This window comes from Labrus bergylta, chromosome 12 (assembly GCF_963930695.1).
Source record: "Labrus bergylta chromosome 12, fLabBer1.1, whole genome shotgun sequence".
Lineage (NCBI taxonomy): Eukaryota > Metazoa > Chordata > Actinopteri > Labriformes > Labridae > Labrus > Labrus bergylta.
Window position 1 is genome coordinate 29,240,301 of NC_089206.1, and position 14,736 is coordinate 29,255,036.

The 14,736-nt window shown below is 36.1% G+C and overlaps 1 protein-coding gene across 1 annotated transcript; it reads right to left on the reverse strand.

Moving 5' to 3' along the window:
• Nucleotides 1–7,096: 7,096 nt before the first annotated feature.
• LOC109993168 (taste receptor type 1 member 1-like) lies at nt 7,097–11,992 on the reverse strand. Its single transcript, XM_020646009.2, has 6 exons — nt 11,817–11,992; nt 11,323–11,629; nt 10,426–11,169; nt 9,870–10,076; nt 9,362–9,482; nt 7,097–8,934 (listed from the first exon to the last, which is right to left on the reverse strand). The coding sequence occupies exons 1-6, from the start codon at nt 11,990–11,992 to the stop codon at nt 8,006–8,008; spliced, it is 2,484 nt and encodes an 827-aa protein (XP_020501665.1). The 3' UTR covers nt 7,097–8,005.
• Nucleotides 11,993–14,736: the final 2,744 nt, after the last annotated feature.

Below are 14,736 nucleotides of genomic sequence, written 5' to 3' on the forward strand. Positions count from 1 at the left end.
ATTGAGATAAAATAGCTTACCTCTCCATTTTTGCCCCACTTAATTTTGGTGTTGTTAATGAAGAAATTCACAGATGGGTGAAAATGATAAAAACCGATTTCCTCTGCATCACCACTGTTATTCCAAAAAACTATAGAAAAGGGTCCATACTTCGGGTCCCCATTCTCATCAAACTTAATACTTTGGTTTAAGAGTGTGAAGTTTGACTTCTTCATCTCTGCCAGAACCTAATGTGGGTAAACAAAGTTTATGTGACAATTACAATACTCCACAATTCACTTATTCTTAATGTAGAGAAACAGTTGTGCGATGCCCCCTTTTGGAGGAAGACTTTATAACTAACTGAATTCTTTTCATCGAGATTTTGACGCCTCGATAATGTTTGAAAGGTAAGAAGATTAAAAAATTATTACATTTCAAATGTACAGGTTTAGAGAAACTGAATCAAAATGCTTTATTTTATAACTTAACAAACAAAAATATACATTTGCAAATTGCCTAGATACTCGGATTACTCATGTACTTACCATATAAGGGTATACTGTAATGTTTCTATTACAGTGGTCAGCTCCACATTGCAAGGTATTATGTAAGGCATGAGCAATTGCATGTACAGCAGAATACACAGAAAAGGAGAAGGATGGGTCACCAGCAAGGATTTCTTCTGCACTAAGAATACTACAGTTGAAAAACTGATTACAAAATGTATTTTTTTCTGCATTTTTACAGTGAGTCTGGCTTCTTGCAGAATAGATAAAATCACTGAATCCAGGTATTGATACTACTGGTTGAGACACCCCAAGTACAGTTCCAATATTTTCTATTCCTTTCTCCTTGGGGAGCCTCTTGTTTAAGGACCACCCATCGTCTGCTATCCACACTTTTTGTGTCACATTTAATTGTATCGCTGACATAATGAGAGCTTCGGCATTAATTTTAGGAGCAAAAACAATGATGACGTTGATCCTCAGTGCCTCTATGTGTTTGAATATCTGTGGGTAATTTGTACTGTAGCCGAGACCTGTGGTATACGGCAGACAGATCTCTGTATCCTTGATCCTTCTGGTGAACATTTCCAGTCCATCATTGCCAAAATCATTGTCACTGTGAAGAAAAGCAACCCAGCGCCAGTGGAAGTGCACCATCATACTAACAATCACTTCTATGACATCTTTATTGGGATGCACTGTTCGTAGGAAAGAGGGGAATTTTGCTTTTCGTGAAAAGAAAGAACTAGAAGATCCATAACTGACCTGTAAAAAAAGAGTTATAGAAAATAATGATCAGGGAAATTTTATCGTGATTAACATTTAAACACTAATGAAATAAACAATCTTTTAAGGACTAGTTATTTCTGATTTTTTTTTTTTTTTGCAGAATTATTAAAAAAATTACCATTGGAATGAGATCCGTCATGAATAGTGGGGCAATAGTCAGGGCCTGAGTGCTTGTAAAAGGACCGACCACTGCTATCACTTTGGATACATCAGTATTATTTGTTTGTTGCTTTTGTGGCTCATTCCATGGTTGGATCAATCCATTGACTGAAATGAGGTTGAAAATTCCTGGATAATTCTGTGTATCGGAGCAGTGATCAAATATCTCAAAGCCAAGGGAAATTTTTGGTAGTAAGTTTGTTGAGTTATTGATTTCCTCTACAGAGAATCTCATCAACTGAAACCTCCGATAATTTGGCAGAAGGAAGTGTTGACTGAAGACACAGAAAAGAACAGGGGAGTAGACATTACTTAATGGTAGCACTTGATCACAATACTGGTACAACAGCCGATAAGCACTTTGCTTTTAAGTATCTTAACTTCAGTAACTATTCACTCAGATTTATGGTTAGACTCACCTCGAGCATTCAGTGGTTTCTGGTCTGCCGTGATAAACAGGGGCACTGACATGATGAATATCAAAAAGTCCACCTATCAAATAATCTCCTTCCAGCTGAAACTCTGAGCCTTGGACAGTGCATTGAGTCAAAGGATGACGAAGTGATCCCAGGAGAAAAAGAGAAGTAAGAAAATGTAACATCTTTTTTCTAACCTCTTATTAGGATATGACTCTGTCTTTAAGTTGAGACACTGGTTGACACTGGTCATTATCATTCATCAGGGAAAGAAATACCAATAGATGGTTGGAAGAGAATTCACAAATCAGTATGCAAAAGCATCTTCTGCCGCACACAGTCCATGTGATGTACACAGGGTATTCAGATTGTATGAACACACAATTAAACAAATGTAGTTATCCGTTAAAAAACAATGAAGAATTGGAATATTATTATTATTTTTTTAACAAAAATGACTAAACTTTATGTATTTATTTAAAGTCAGTGTTTTTGACAGACATACCAAAATCAATACGGACAACAACACTAATGATTTTAACTGTTGAAAAATCCAAAGCTTTTCTTTGCTTAAATGTATGGGCAAGCTGGCATGCTTTGTTATACCACTATAGTTTTTAATGACCTTAAGAACTTTCTTTAAAAATGTCATTTAAGCACTTAACCAAGTACAATTTGCGCTTATTTGGTTCAAAATATGTTTTGACAGATATAATGCTGGAACAAGTTAAAGTAATGCAGTGCAATTTTTGTAATATTTACCATGTTAACAATCTTTCTTGTTTTCTTCTTATTAGAACCAAGCACAATTCGATGTTGGTATAACATGAGAAATCAGGGTATAATCAGAGTAATAGGGATTCATCATAAATGGTAATGTTTTGACAAAATGTAAGGGTAAAGTCATGTGTGTGTGGACTGACTTTCCCTTCTCAGAAATTAAAACACAGGGCTTCCCCTTCCAGTCTATTCACTACATAGAAAACATAAGGTTTTGATAATGCCCCATGTGGCCTGACTGAACAGAAATCCATTAGTGGCTTAAATTAGAAGTTTGATTTTTTTCCCCAAAAAAAGATTTACACAGAAAATGAAATTGTTGTGGTGTTTTACTGCAAAAAAAAATCAACACAGAAATCACGTGTTGACAGCACTACTTAAAGGCTTTATATACGATTTTTTGATCCAGCAGTTGTTGCCCTTGAGCACCAGAATGAAATCAAAACAACTTGCGCTGCATTGTTGTGTTAGCATGCTAATGCTAGTGATCTTTATTATGCTCGTATCTTCACACTGCATGTAAATTTACCCAACTGGCCATGATCTAGAAACACAGTTAAGCAGTGAGTACAGTATGTTATTCTTCTTTTCTCTAGTCCCTCAATTAAACAACTTTTATACACAAGAGGAGGAGTCAGCCGGCCGTCCTGGCGATGTAAACAAACTGAAGACAGGACTCGGAAACTCGGAAAACATCACAGACAGTGGGACTCGGGTGTTACACTCATTGTAGACAGTCATGGCTCATAGTTATTTTCAGAGGATATACTTGATTTCTGTTACATTTAAGCCTTTAAACAACCAAGACAATTGGCAATAGTAGGGTGTTGAATAATAAAAAATAACAAAAAATGCTAAATTAAATATGTAACTGTACATACGATTATTTGTGAAGTTTCAGAAATTGCTTATATTTCAGCCAGGAAAGTGCAAGATATCACCTAGAGACTGCATATGTTTATAGTATAAGATGCAGAGAAAGAAGCCTTTGCTGATCTAATGGAGTCAGTTGTCAGTTCAATATCCACTATTGACTGTTTTCATGTATAGCTTATAGTAATCTATAGTTTACTAACAATGATATAAAATATAAGTCATCCTTGGATGTAATTATGTTCCATTTTATACAACTAACTGCTGATAACAAAAATGGTTAACCTATTTCTACATTCTGATGTGGATCTTTGAAAGCAATCAGTTTGAAAATTACATTAATGGTCAATGGACTTGAACATGTAAAGTGTTTTTTAGTCTTGTGAGTACTCAAAGCGATTTTTTCTCTTTACATTATAAATGCTTCATCTGGGTTTATATAGGAAACAACCCATGGACTTTCATTGTTATGCAGATGATACTTATCCCAGCCTGATGACACCAATTGGTTATGGAAACTAGAAGCATGCCTTAAGGACGTTAGGACCTGGATGACCATACATTTATTGCTGCTTAACTCAGACTAGTCGGTTATTGTGCTTAGCCCTAAAAACCTCAGAGAGACTTTTTCTAATGATATGACTGTCCTTAATGGCATCAGCCTGGCATCTAGCACCACTGTTAGGAATCTAGGAGTTCTATTTGATCAAGATATGTCCTTTAGCTCTCACGTCAGGCAAATTTCAAGAACGGCCTATTTTCACCCTCGTAATATATCTAAGATCAGGAATATCCTGTCGCAAAATGATGCAGAAAAACTAGTTCATGCATTTGTTACCTTCAGGTTGGATTATTGTAACTCTCTTTTGTCAGGGTGCTCTGGTAAGTCTCTAAAGACTCCTCAACTAGTCCAGAATGCTGCAGCTTGTGTACTGACTAGAACTGGGAAAAGGGACCACATTACTCCTGTGTTTGCTTCTCTGCACTGGCTCCCTATACAGTCTAGAATAGAATTCAAGATCCTTCTTCTCACTTACAAAGCTCTAAATGGCCAGGCACCATCTTATCCTAAGGAGCTACTAGGGCCATACTACCCTTTGAGAACATTACGTTCCCAGAATGCAGGCCTGATAGTGGTACCTACCGTCTCTAACTGTACTATGGGAGGTAAAGCCTTCAGTTATCAAGCCTGCTGGTGGTACCTACAGTCTCTAAATGTACTATGGGAGGTAGAGCCTTCAGTTATCAGGCTCCTCTCCTCTGGAATCATCCACCAGTCAGGGTCCAGGAGGCAGACACACTCTGTACCTTTAAGAATAGACTTAAAACTTTCCTTTTTGATAAAGCTTATAGTTAGGGCAAGTGCAGGTATGGACCAGCTCCTAGTTATGCTGCTATAGTTTTCGACTGCTGGGTGAACTGGCACCTTGAGCTCTATTCTCTCCCTCTCTCCCCCTCTCTCTGTGCATTGACATTTAAGAACAATAATTTATCCTGTTGAAGGGAATGTCTCATACTTGAATTGCCCTTAGAAAGAAATTCTAACCCCTATCCTAACCCTTGTAGTGACAAATTGTGGGGATTATGGGATTATGGGATAGACTCACAAGCAAATACTCACATTTTATTAATTCAAACTAGAATTGTTGGTTTATGCTTGAAGGCCACTTCCTCATACAAATAATCCTTGCATGATAACATTGGACCACACATTTGAAAAAGGGAAATCACTCAACATGCAAGGGACAAATGGCCACAAATCCAACATTTGAATTCAGGCTATGTCCTGGAGGAAACTCATTGTTATGCTCTGTTGGAAGGAAAAAGCTTCCATCAAGTGAGACAGATACTGACTCAATTAAAAAACTGAATCAACTTTAAGCTTTAAGGTGAATCAACTTTAAGCTTTTACACCGACTTCTGTAGACGCAAAACGTTAAATCAAATTAACTCGATCTTTTTCTGAATATGAGCAATGTGTAATAAAAATACACATTATTATGGTCCAGGAACCCAGGTGAAAATAAAATCTCTGCTGTGCATTTTCCATTAAACTCATCCACTTGTCATTGTGAGAAACTAAGTGCATACCAAAAGTGTCTTACTTTGGAATAACTATAAATAAGTGTTCTTTATTTCAATGGAACCAATAATGTAAACCTTTTTTTGTAGATGGAATGAATTACCTTTAATAAAACCTTTATTTTCATGTGTGATATACAGTACTCTCTAGCTATTGTCTTTACATAATGTGTTACTTTTATATGAATCCATTTAGACTTTTATAGTATATCAGTTCATCATCGATTAACAAGCATTTTTTTCAAAAGCCTTAAATATAAGAATAGCTCAAAATTTCTGTTCGAACAAATCGATAATATTCTGATAAAGTGTGGACTACAGAAACGCAAGGAATACAATGGAGAAATCCTTCATGCATATTATCCCATATCATCTTTTGTAAAGCGTCGCAAGATAACATTCATTCATGGTTATGAATTGGGACTATCCAAATATTGATTGATTGAATGATTGAATGATTGAATGATTGAATGATTGAATGATTGCTTGATTGATTGGTTGATTGATAAACAAAAAACAGTAGAAATACATTTGATTGTATTTTTGAATTTCAGCATATAATATAGAGGAAAGTTCATCAAATCTCAAAGATATTGACTATTTGGATGCTTTTGCCAATCGTAGAACCCTGCTTAAGCAAACTTTAAATAAAAGTGTATTATGGGGAAAAATAGCCTCAATAAAATGCATGTTATCTGTAAGTGTAAAAATAGTTGACTCAAACAGGGATCGGTCTGTCTGTCTGTGTGTGTGTGTGTGTGTCTGTCTGTCTGTCTGCCTGTCTGTGTGTCTGTCTGCCTGTCCGTCTGTCTGTGTCTGTCTGTGTGTCTGTCTGTCTGTCTGTGTGTCTGTCTGTCTGTCTGTGTGTGTGTGTGTGTGTCTGTCTGTCTGTCTGTCTGTCTGTCTGTGTTTCTGTCTGTCTGTCTCTGTGTGTCTGTCTGTCTGTCTGTCTGCCTGTCTGTCTGTGTGTGTGTCTGTGTGTGTGTCTGTCTGTCTGTCTGTCTGTCTGTCTGTGTTTCTGTCTGTCTGTCTGTCTCTGTGTGTGTGTCTGTCTGTCTGTCTGTCTGTCTGTCTGTCTGTCTGTCTCTTAAGATCTCAAGAAAAAAGGTTTTTCCATCATGTTAATAATGCACTATGGGGTGCTGATAGCACAGTGGTTAGAGCGCGCACCCCATGTGTGGAGGCTATGGTCCTCCAAGCGAGCGGCCCGGGTTTGAGTCCGACCTGTGGCTCCTTTCCCGCATGTCATTCCCTACTCTCTCTCCCTGATTTCCATCTCTATCCACTGTCATATCTCTCTAAGAAAAGGCACAAAATGCCCAAAAATAAATCTTAAAAAATTAAAAAAATTAAATGTACTATAACTCTGCATGTTGCCATGATGTGCTTAGATCAGTATTTCACACAGAAAATGCATATTACAATTGTATCCATATTTTAATTAATTGACTTTAACAAACAATTTACTTGACATGATTTACATTTTAAGATTCTAAGGTATTTAAAACATTTACAGTAACAAGATGTAAATATGTCTCTTTACAGGAAAACTGCAATAATCACAAGAACATACAAGTTTATTCATTCAAAAGCAAAGGTAAAAATCATCTCAACAGCTCTTTCTTCAGTTATTAAAGTTAGCCCTGGAAGTGTTTATACACTGATGACTGGTTCAATAATGTATATGTTTACTTTATTGAGTGCAGAAATGTACATTTCCCTGTACAGTTTGTTGTCTTACATGTGACTTGCATGCTAAGTAATTCAACAAAATAAGCTATTAGTACTTTTTTTAACTACATTACTATTTTTCTCCATATGATTCTAATATTTTTCCTTTTTGAAAATACATTACTGAACTCTCTACATGTGAGTAGTAATACCATTCATATATTTTAAGAATGACACTACAGCCAGTGAATGAGTAGATTAGGGGGGCAAATAAACTGTATTTGTTGTGTATGAAATACATCGCTATAGGCTGTGTCTAAAAGTAATAAAAAATCCTACTAGCACATCAAAGGCTCACAATTAACATATTTTATTATGTTAATATATTCTTTGTTGTGGTAAATTCAACCTTTACCAATACCTGCAAAAATACGTTTTTCCATCAATAGGAACCTCACAAAATACAGAGTGAAGAGTTCGACATTCACTATTACTGATTTAATGTGTCAGCTATATAAAAAAAACATACTATAATGAGTTTCATGCAAAGGACTGATTTTAGATATACATTTTTTTAAACAATATTTGTTGATGCATTACAACAACATAATTAAACTATGATAACAAAAAAAACATAAAGCTGTTCTCAAAGCACACAAAAATACACACATACAAATGTTAACCCTCTTGTAATATTTATTATGGCCTGAAGTTTTTCTTTCAGTTTATTAAGACATATTTACTTAGTTACTGACTCATTGTTTTTGTATAATTCTGAATGAGACCTTGGAAATGCTGCTGTGTATTTTTGTGTGGTTGAAAAATAATGATATAACATTTTGGGAGGAAATACCACAACAGGAAGCAGTAAAGGCTGGAGAGAACTGCCAAAGCATTAAGAGTTTGGATGTACTTGCCATGGTAAAGCATGTATTCAGTAGCAAAGATGATCCAGGTGAGTATAAGCAGGAGTAAGCAGAAGGTTATCGCTTTGGCCTCATTGTAATTTTTTGGGAGGTCTTTCCCCATGTAGGAGAAAATGAAGCACAGGAAGCACAAAAATACAAGTAAAATCACAGAAATAGAGGTTGCGTCAAGGTCAATTTCACAACTAAGTATGATTTTGTCAGGGTACACAACTGTTTCATTGTAGGGCCTGGGGGGAGAATAAAAATAGCCAAAAAGGAGTAAGAATGCCTGTGTAACAAAAGCCACTGTGATAATCAGCCATTGTCCATGATACTTCATCCACCAACTGTAGAGCTTTGGGAACTTGGCGGCCATTTTGAAAATGCAAACAATTTGAAAAGAGCGCACAACGAAAGAAGCCAAACAAACCGTGTAGAACAAAAGGAATGGCAAGAACCTTAAAATACAAGAGGAAGTTGTTGGCGTACCAAAGTAAAAGAACACACTTAGACTACACAGACTGAGGCAGCCTAAAATGAGGAAGCACATTGGTCCACCAGCAGATCTGACTACAGGGGTGTTGTAGTTGATGGCAAAGAGAACAGACATGGCAAGTGAGAGACCCACCAAGGCCACAGCCCCGAACATGATCAGTACAGCTCCGATGTCTGTGAATGGGATGTACTCCACTGACCGCAGATTGCATGATGTACTTCCTGGTTCAGACCATTCTGTGTATGTACAATTGATGCATTTGTAGGGATCCTCTGTTTGATACAGAAGAAGGACAGATGTCCAAAAAAGTTTTGGGTTAATTGAAAAATCATCAGAGGTTGACATTTTCAGCAAATTATCTTATTGGTTGTTTTCTATGGGGTTGGTACTCAACTGGATATATTTTCACAAGAAAATAATATATTGCATAATGACAGACCCTGCGATGTATAAGATATGTGATATTTTACTGATCAGGGATGAGAATAGTAATAAAGTGCTCAGTGTTAATTGTTTAGTAGGATCCCCTCTCTTTTGGGGGATTTGAGGTCTACAGCTCCATCTTACTCGACTTGTTCCATTTTAAATCCTTGTTGCTTTAAGACATTCTTTTCTTTCTACATTCTGATTAATACCCATCAAGTTAAGAATGGCAGCAACACTTTCAACACTTTCTTCATCTTGTCTTTAATAATTTACCTGTCATGTTGATATAAGTTCCGTTCAGACAGATTTCACAGTTGAAACAGCATTTGTGGATTCCATTTTGCATTTTAGCATATCCAGCAGCACATTCTGGTGAACACAGTGCAGAAGGTACCTGAACAAGAAAAACTGTTAAGCATCCAAGTAACCCAAAACAAAATCCTGTGAAGGATTCATTCCCTAAGAGAGAAAGTACAGCTTTTACTTCTCCCAAAAGGATTTAAAAAAAATATTTGTATTTCTTCTTTTACCTTTTTTTTCAAACTTGTCTACATAATAGTATTGTATATTCATTACTTTAACTAAATCATTTATTTTTTGCCCCAGTTCTTACCTCTATCCGGATGTAAGCACAATAAATGCAATGAAAAAACTTAAACCCCTTGAATGTGTATTTGTCCAATGGAGCCGATTCTGTTTCAAATTAATCAAAGTGTACTGTTTAAAGCTATATACTGTACTTAAAGAACTGCATTTGACCATACACTTAATAACAACTTACTTCTCCCTTTGTGTACCACTGGATTCTACTGCTGTTGATGAAGAAATTGACTGGAGTTTGAAATTTGTGAAAGCCGATCTCCTCTGCATCACCACTGTTATTCCAAAAAACGATGGAATAGGATCCAAACTTGGGGTCACCATACTCATCAAACTCAATACTTTGGTTTAAAAGTGTAAACTTTAGCTTCTTCAGCTCTGCAAGGACCTGATGTAAGTACACAAAATTCAAATCATTGGCATGTGTTCATGAAGGAATTATGATAACGTCTGTGTTGAATATAAATGGAAGGAGAAGTGTGAATTCCTGCAAGCATAAAGAATAGTAAAGTATTCCTTCCTGTTTCTTTCCTGCAGAGATTTTAATATAGTTCATATCATTACTATCAACATGTTACACTTACTGGTGAAAAGATGAATATGCTATATTATAAATAATACAGCTGTGATGACAAAACCTCTTTCTCCAATACTTGAAACAACTAAGACGTGTGGTCTACAGTTTATGCTTTCATAAAAAAAATTGTTTTTAATGTATTAATGATGTGTATACTTGCCATGTGTGGGTACAATGTAGTATTGCGATTACAACTGTCGGATCCACATTGCAAGGCCTTGTGTAATGCATGTGCGATGGCATACACAGCAGAATACACAGAAAAGGAGTAAGATGGGTCCACAGAAATAACCGTCTCTGCACTCAGGCCACTGCAGTTGCAAAACTGATTACAAAACGTGCTTTCTTCTGTGTTGATGATCGGTTCAGAGTCACAATGAGTCTTGCTTTTGGTTGAATAGATAAAATCACTGAATCCAGGTATCGACACTACTGGTTGAGAAATTCCAAGTACAGTTCCAATATGTTGTATTCCTTCCTCCTTAGGAAGCCACTTGTTTAAGGACCAAGTGTCACCTGCTATCCACACCTTGTTTGTGATATTCAGTTTTATGGCTGACATAACAAGATCTTCAGCGGTTTTCCTTGGAACGAAAACAACAATGATGACGTTGATCCTCTGAGCCTCTATCTGTTTGAACATTTGTGAGTAATTTGTTTGGTAGTTGATACTTTTGGTGTATGCCAGGCAGATCTCAGTATCCTTGATCCTCTTTATGAAAATGTCCAGTCCATTAATGCCAAAATCATTATCAGTGTTAAGAAAAGCAACCCAGCGCCAGTTGAAGTGCTGTATGATGTTAACAATCACGTCTATGATGGCTGTATTGGAAAATACTGTTCTTAGGAAAGAGGGGAATTTTGCCTTTTCTGAAAAGAAAGAACTACCAGCTCCATAACTGACCTGTTTGAAGGGAAGTAGATAGAATACATGAATTCTTTTCAAGGTACACCCTGTTTCAAGAGTACAATATATGACATTTTTCAATACCTCTTATGAATTCACAATTTAATTTCTACATTTTTGGAAAATTGTGCAAACACCGTAAACACTTACCATAGGAATGAGATCCACCATGAAAAGTGGTGCTACAGTCGTGATGTCAGTGCTGGTATAAGGGCCAACTACTGCAATGACATTGGGTACTTTAGACAGATTTTTGATTGGTTCGCTCCAAGGTTGAATCAAGCCATTAACTGAGAGGAGTTTGAAAAGTCCTGGGAAGTTTAATGTATTTGAGCAGTGGTCAAATATCTCATAGCCAAGAGATACATTTGGCAGCAGGTTGGTTGAATTATTAATTTCCTCAATAGAGAATCTCATCAACTGAAACCTCCGATAACTTGTAGGATCAAAGCTTTCACTGCGGAAAGAGATGGGACAGCTGAAAAAGGCTTCAGACCTCTATGAAGATGACATGTCATACAGCAGCTCTAAAGTGAAGCAATTCACTAGATTAACTCAACGGTTGGGCTTTTACATGTTTCACAGTGGTATATGATGTTTTTGCATTTAGAGTTTGTCTATAGTTTGGAATACATCAGACTCACCTGGTACAGTCGATTGCTTCAGGTCTGTCATTGTAAGCAGGGTCGAGGACATGATGAACATCAAAAATTCCACCCATCAGATAATCTCCTTCCAAATTAAACTCTGAGGCGTGGATAGTGCATTGTGGCAAAGCATGTAGAAGTTCAAGAACACATACAAAAGTAAGAGCATGCATCATTGTTGTAATTTCCAGTCTGATGTGAACTCTTATGGTACATCTACCTTTAATAAGCAATGCATTGCTTGAAATGGAAAAGCCACAGAGTTCATTTACATGCACTTGAATGCATGGCTTCCGATGCTAGACATACTTGTGGTTGTGGAGAATACACAAATCAGTATGCTCTCCCTCCTCTATGGTGACCCTACATTGAATTTATAAATTATAATAAGAAAGTTATGGAGAGCTTAATTTAGGGATCTAGAAATTTAGGGAGGTAGTTTAAATTGGCAGCAAAGGTTGAGAAAACTGGATTTTCAGATTGGAGCTCATGTCACTGCAAAGCATTGAGTACATAGAGGGAGGCAAAGGGAGATGGCAAGGACGAGAGCAGCATTTCTTACTAATATCTTAAAGTTAACTAAGCAGTTCCTTGGCGAAAAGAGAACCAACCCGCTTGAAGTGCTTCAGAGATGCCATAAACAACAATGTCAAGGGCACTTACAAATACTCAATAAAAGAGAAACCTCATGTTCCATAATAACATTTGTTACGGCGTTCTAAACCAAAATAATTAAACCATCAACAACATGGAGACCGAAAACATGGGTACACCACACAAATTGAAAGATTTAAACCCAGTGCTTTATTTGCACAAATTCCCCCCAAAATACTCAAAACATAAAGAATAATCCCAAGAAAACAAAAGGGACTGCAAACCCCCGGCCAAAAAGAACAAAAGATGAAAAGCTGCTGTGCCAACAGTAAAACTGCCTAAGAAGTAAATTAACTCATAATAATAATAATATTTGGGCAAGGGCATGAGGACCAAATTTGGGCTTTGAAGGTGAATTAAGTTATTTTGATTTATATATCATACCTGAAATCTGAACAAACATTGTTATATCAAAATAATATGATGCCAATTTAATTTTAACTACATGTAAGAGATATGTGAAATGACAGAAGCATCAATGCCAAATCCAGCATCATTTTCTTCACTCCCTTTGACAGGCTTCTTGGTGGTTAATATTTATTGTAACAAATATTGTAAGAAGTAATAAAAAACCAAAGGTATATGAATTTATATTAAACAATGGAAAAGAAAGAGTTCAATGTTATTTAAAAAAAAGTAAGCAGCAATGTAAGCAGACTTTAGGTTGAGATAAAGATACAAGTTCAACTGGGTTCACAAGCAAATGCATGCAAACGAACAAATTAATTCAACCCAGTATGTTTGGTTTATGCTAAACTGTAGCATCCTCTTACAAATGAGCTTTGCATGGCTTAAGCTTTGGTCAGACAACTCATTTGAAAGGAGATCATTTGCAATTATTGTGTGGATGAAACTGATGGATGATCTGACCATGACCTGGTCTCCCACCAAAGTTTGAATCCTGGCAATCTCCTGAGGGAAGGACAGAACTTTAGTTCTACTTGGTAGTAAACAAAGGACCCTCATCTACAGGACAGATGGGTTATGGGGTAATTTGTAGTCAATCAAAAGTGTCAACAAAAACTTTTACAAAAGTGATGAGATGTGGGTGAAGTTCAGTTTTGGAGTCATTTTTTCTTTTCAAACTTAACATCTAAGAAATGACTTCCTAATCAATAGTGTATCTGTTAATGTGACATTTTAAACTTAACAACACAATTTGTTGACATCCACAAAGGATGATTAATACCAAAACATAATAATACAAAAAAATGATATTATGAGCCATCCACTCGTGTCAAATATTACAATAAGAAGTTATTCATAATCATAGCCCTCTGATTGACTGGCAAACTGTCTGAGGGTTACCCCAACTCTCAACAAGGTCATCTGGGATCGACTGCAGGCTGCAGATTTGAAGATTTTACTGAGTACTTGAAAAGCACAGGCAGGTCTAGCCTCTGGCACTATTGCTAGGTCCTTCTTTCTGTTATCGAGCTAAGTCACAGGCAAGGATCCACCAGCAAGACACCTTTTTTTGTTCAGACAACTCAAGATAAAAAAAGAAATTTCCCTAGTAGAAAATCAATTCAGAATGACCTGATAGAGGAATTATGCATACAAAATCAGTGTTATCTTTTAAATCAGTTCTCTAAACACATCTTTTCAAAAAGTCTTCAATGTATGTCATCCTCTTGTATATTTTTCTCCAATATTTTGATATTTAATACAAACTTTTTTTTTTTATCTCACTGTATTGCTGACTTTTGGTTTATTAGTTACACTTCACTTATACCTCACATATCACCAAAAAGTTTATTTTAACATTTGTTTCTTTCATTTTTGTTTTATTGTTTTAAAAGTGTTATACAAATCAAACTATTATTATATTATCATTTCACCGTACAGTGCATCTGGGAACTAGGTAAAGTCATTTGAAATATTTGAAGAATGCTCTTCTTGAAGGTATTAAAAACATTGGGAATACATATTTGTTACCTCATGAGTAGCTAGTTAAATTTCAAATAAATAATATTAATATCTATGCAACACACTAGTTGTATTTACCTGTTTTCTGTTTTGACTGTTTTAAAACCCTAACTATATAAAAGGACTGCTTTAAAAATAAAGTATTTCTTAACTTAATACTGTTTTTTATGTACAAACCAAGTCGATGGACTCTGAGCACTCTTCTAATCTCTTGCTGTACTGAGGTGTTGTCTTGTTTGTCATCAATTTTTGTTCTTAAGTTAAAGACAATTTCCGCATTGTGGACAAATAAAGTTCTATTGTTTGCCCATAGTGCAGCCTGTTGACAACATCC

Bases quoted from the DNA above. Each gene is read 5' to 3' on its own strand.
- LOC109993168 (XM_020646009.2), bottom strand. From the start codon at position 11,992: ATGCATGCTCTTACTTTTGTATGTGTTCTTGAACTTCTACATGCTTTG. The intron at 11,630-11,816 runs GTGAGTCTGATG...CTCTTTCCGCAG, and splicing joins GAAGCAATCGACTGTACCAG to TGAAAGCTTTGATCCTACAA. The intron at 10,077-10,425 runs GCAAGTATACAC...TACTTACATCAG, and splicing joins CTACATTGTACCCACACATG to GTCCTTGCAGAGCTGAAGAA.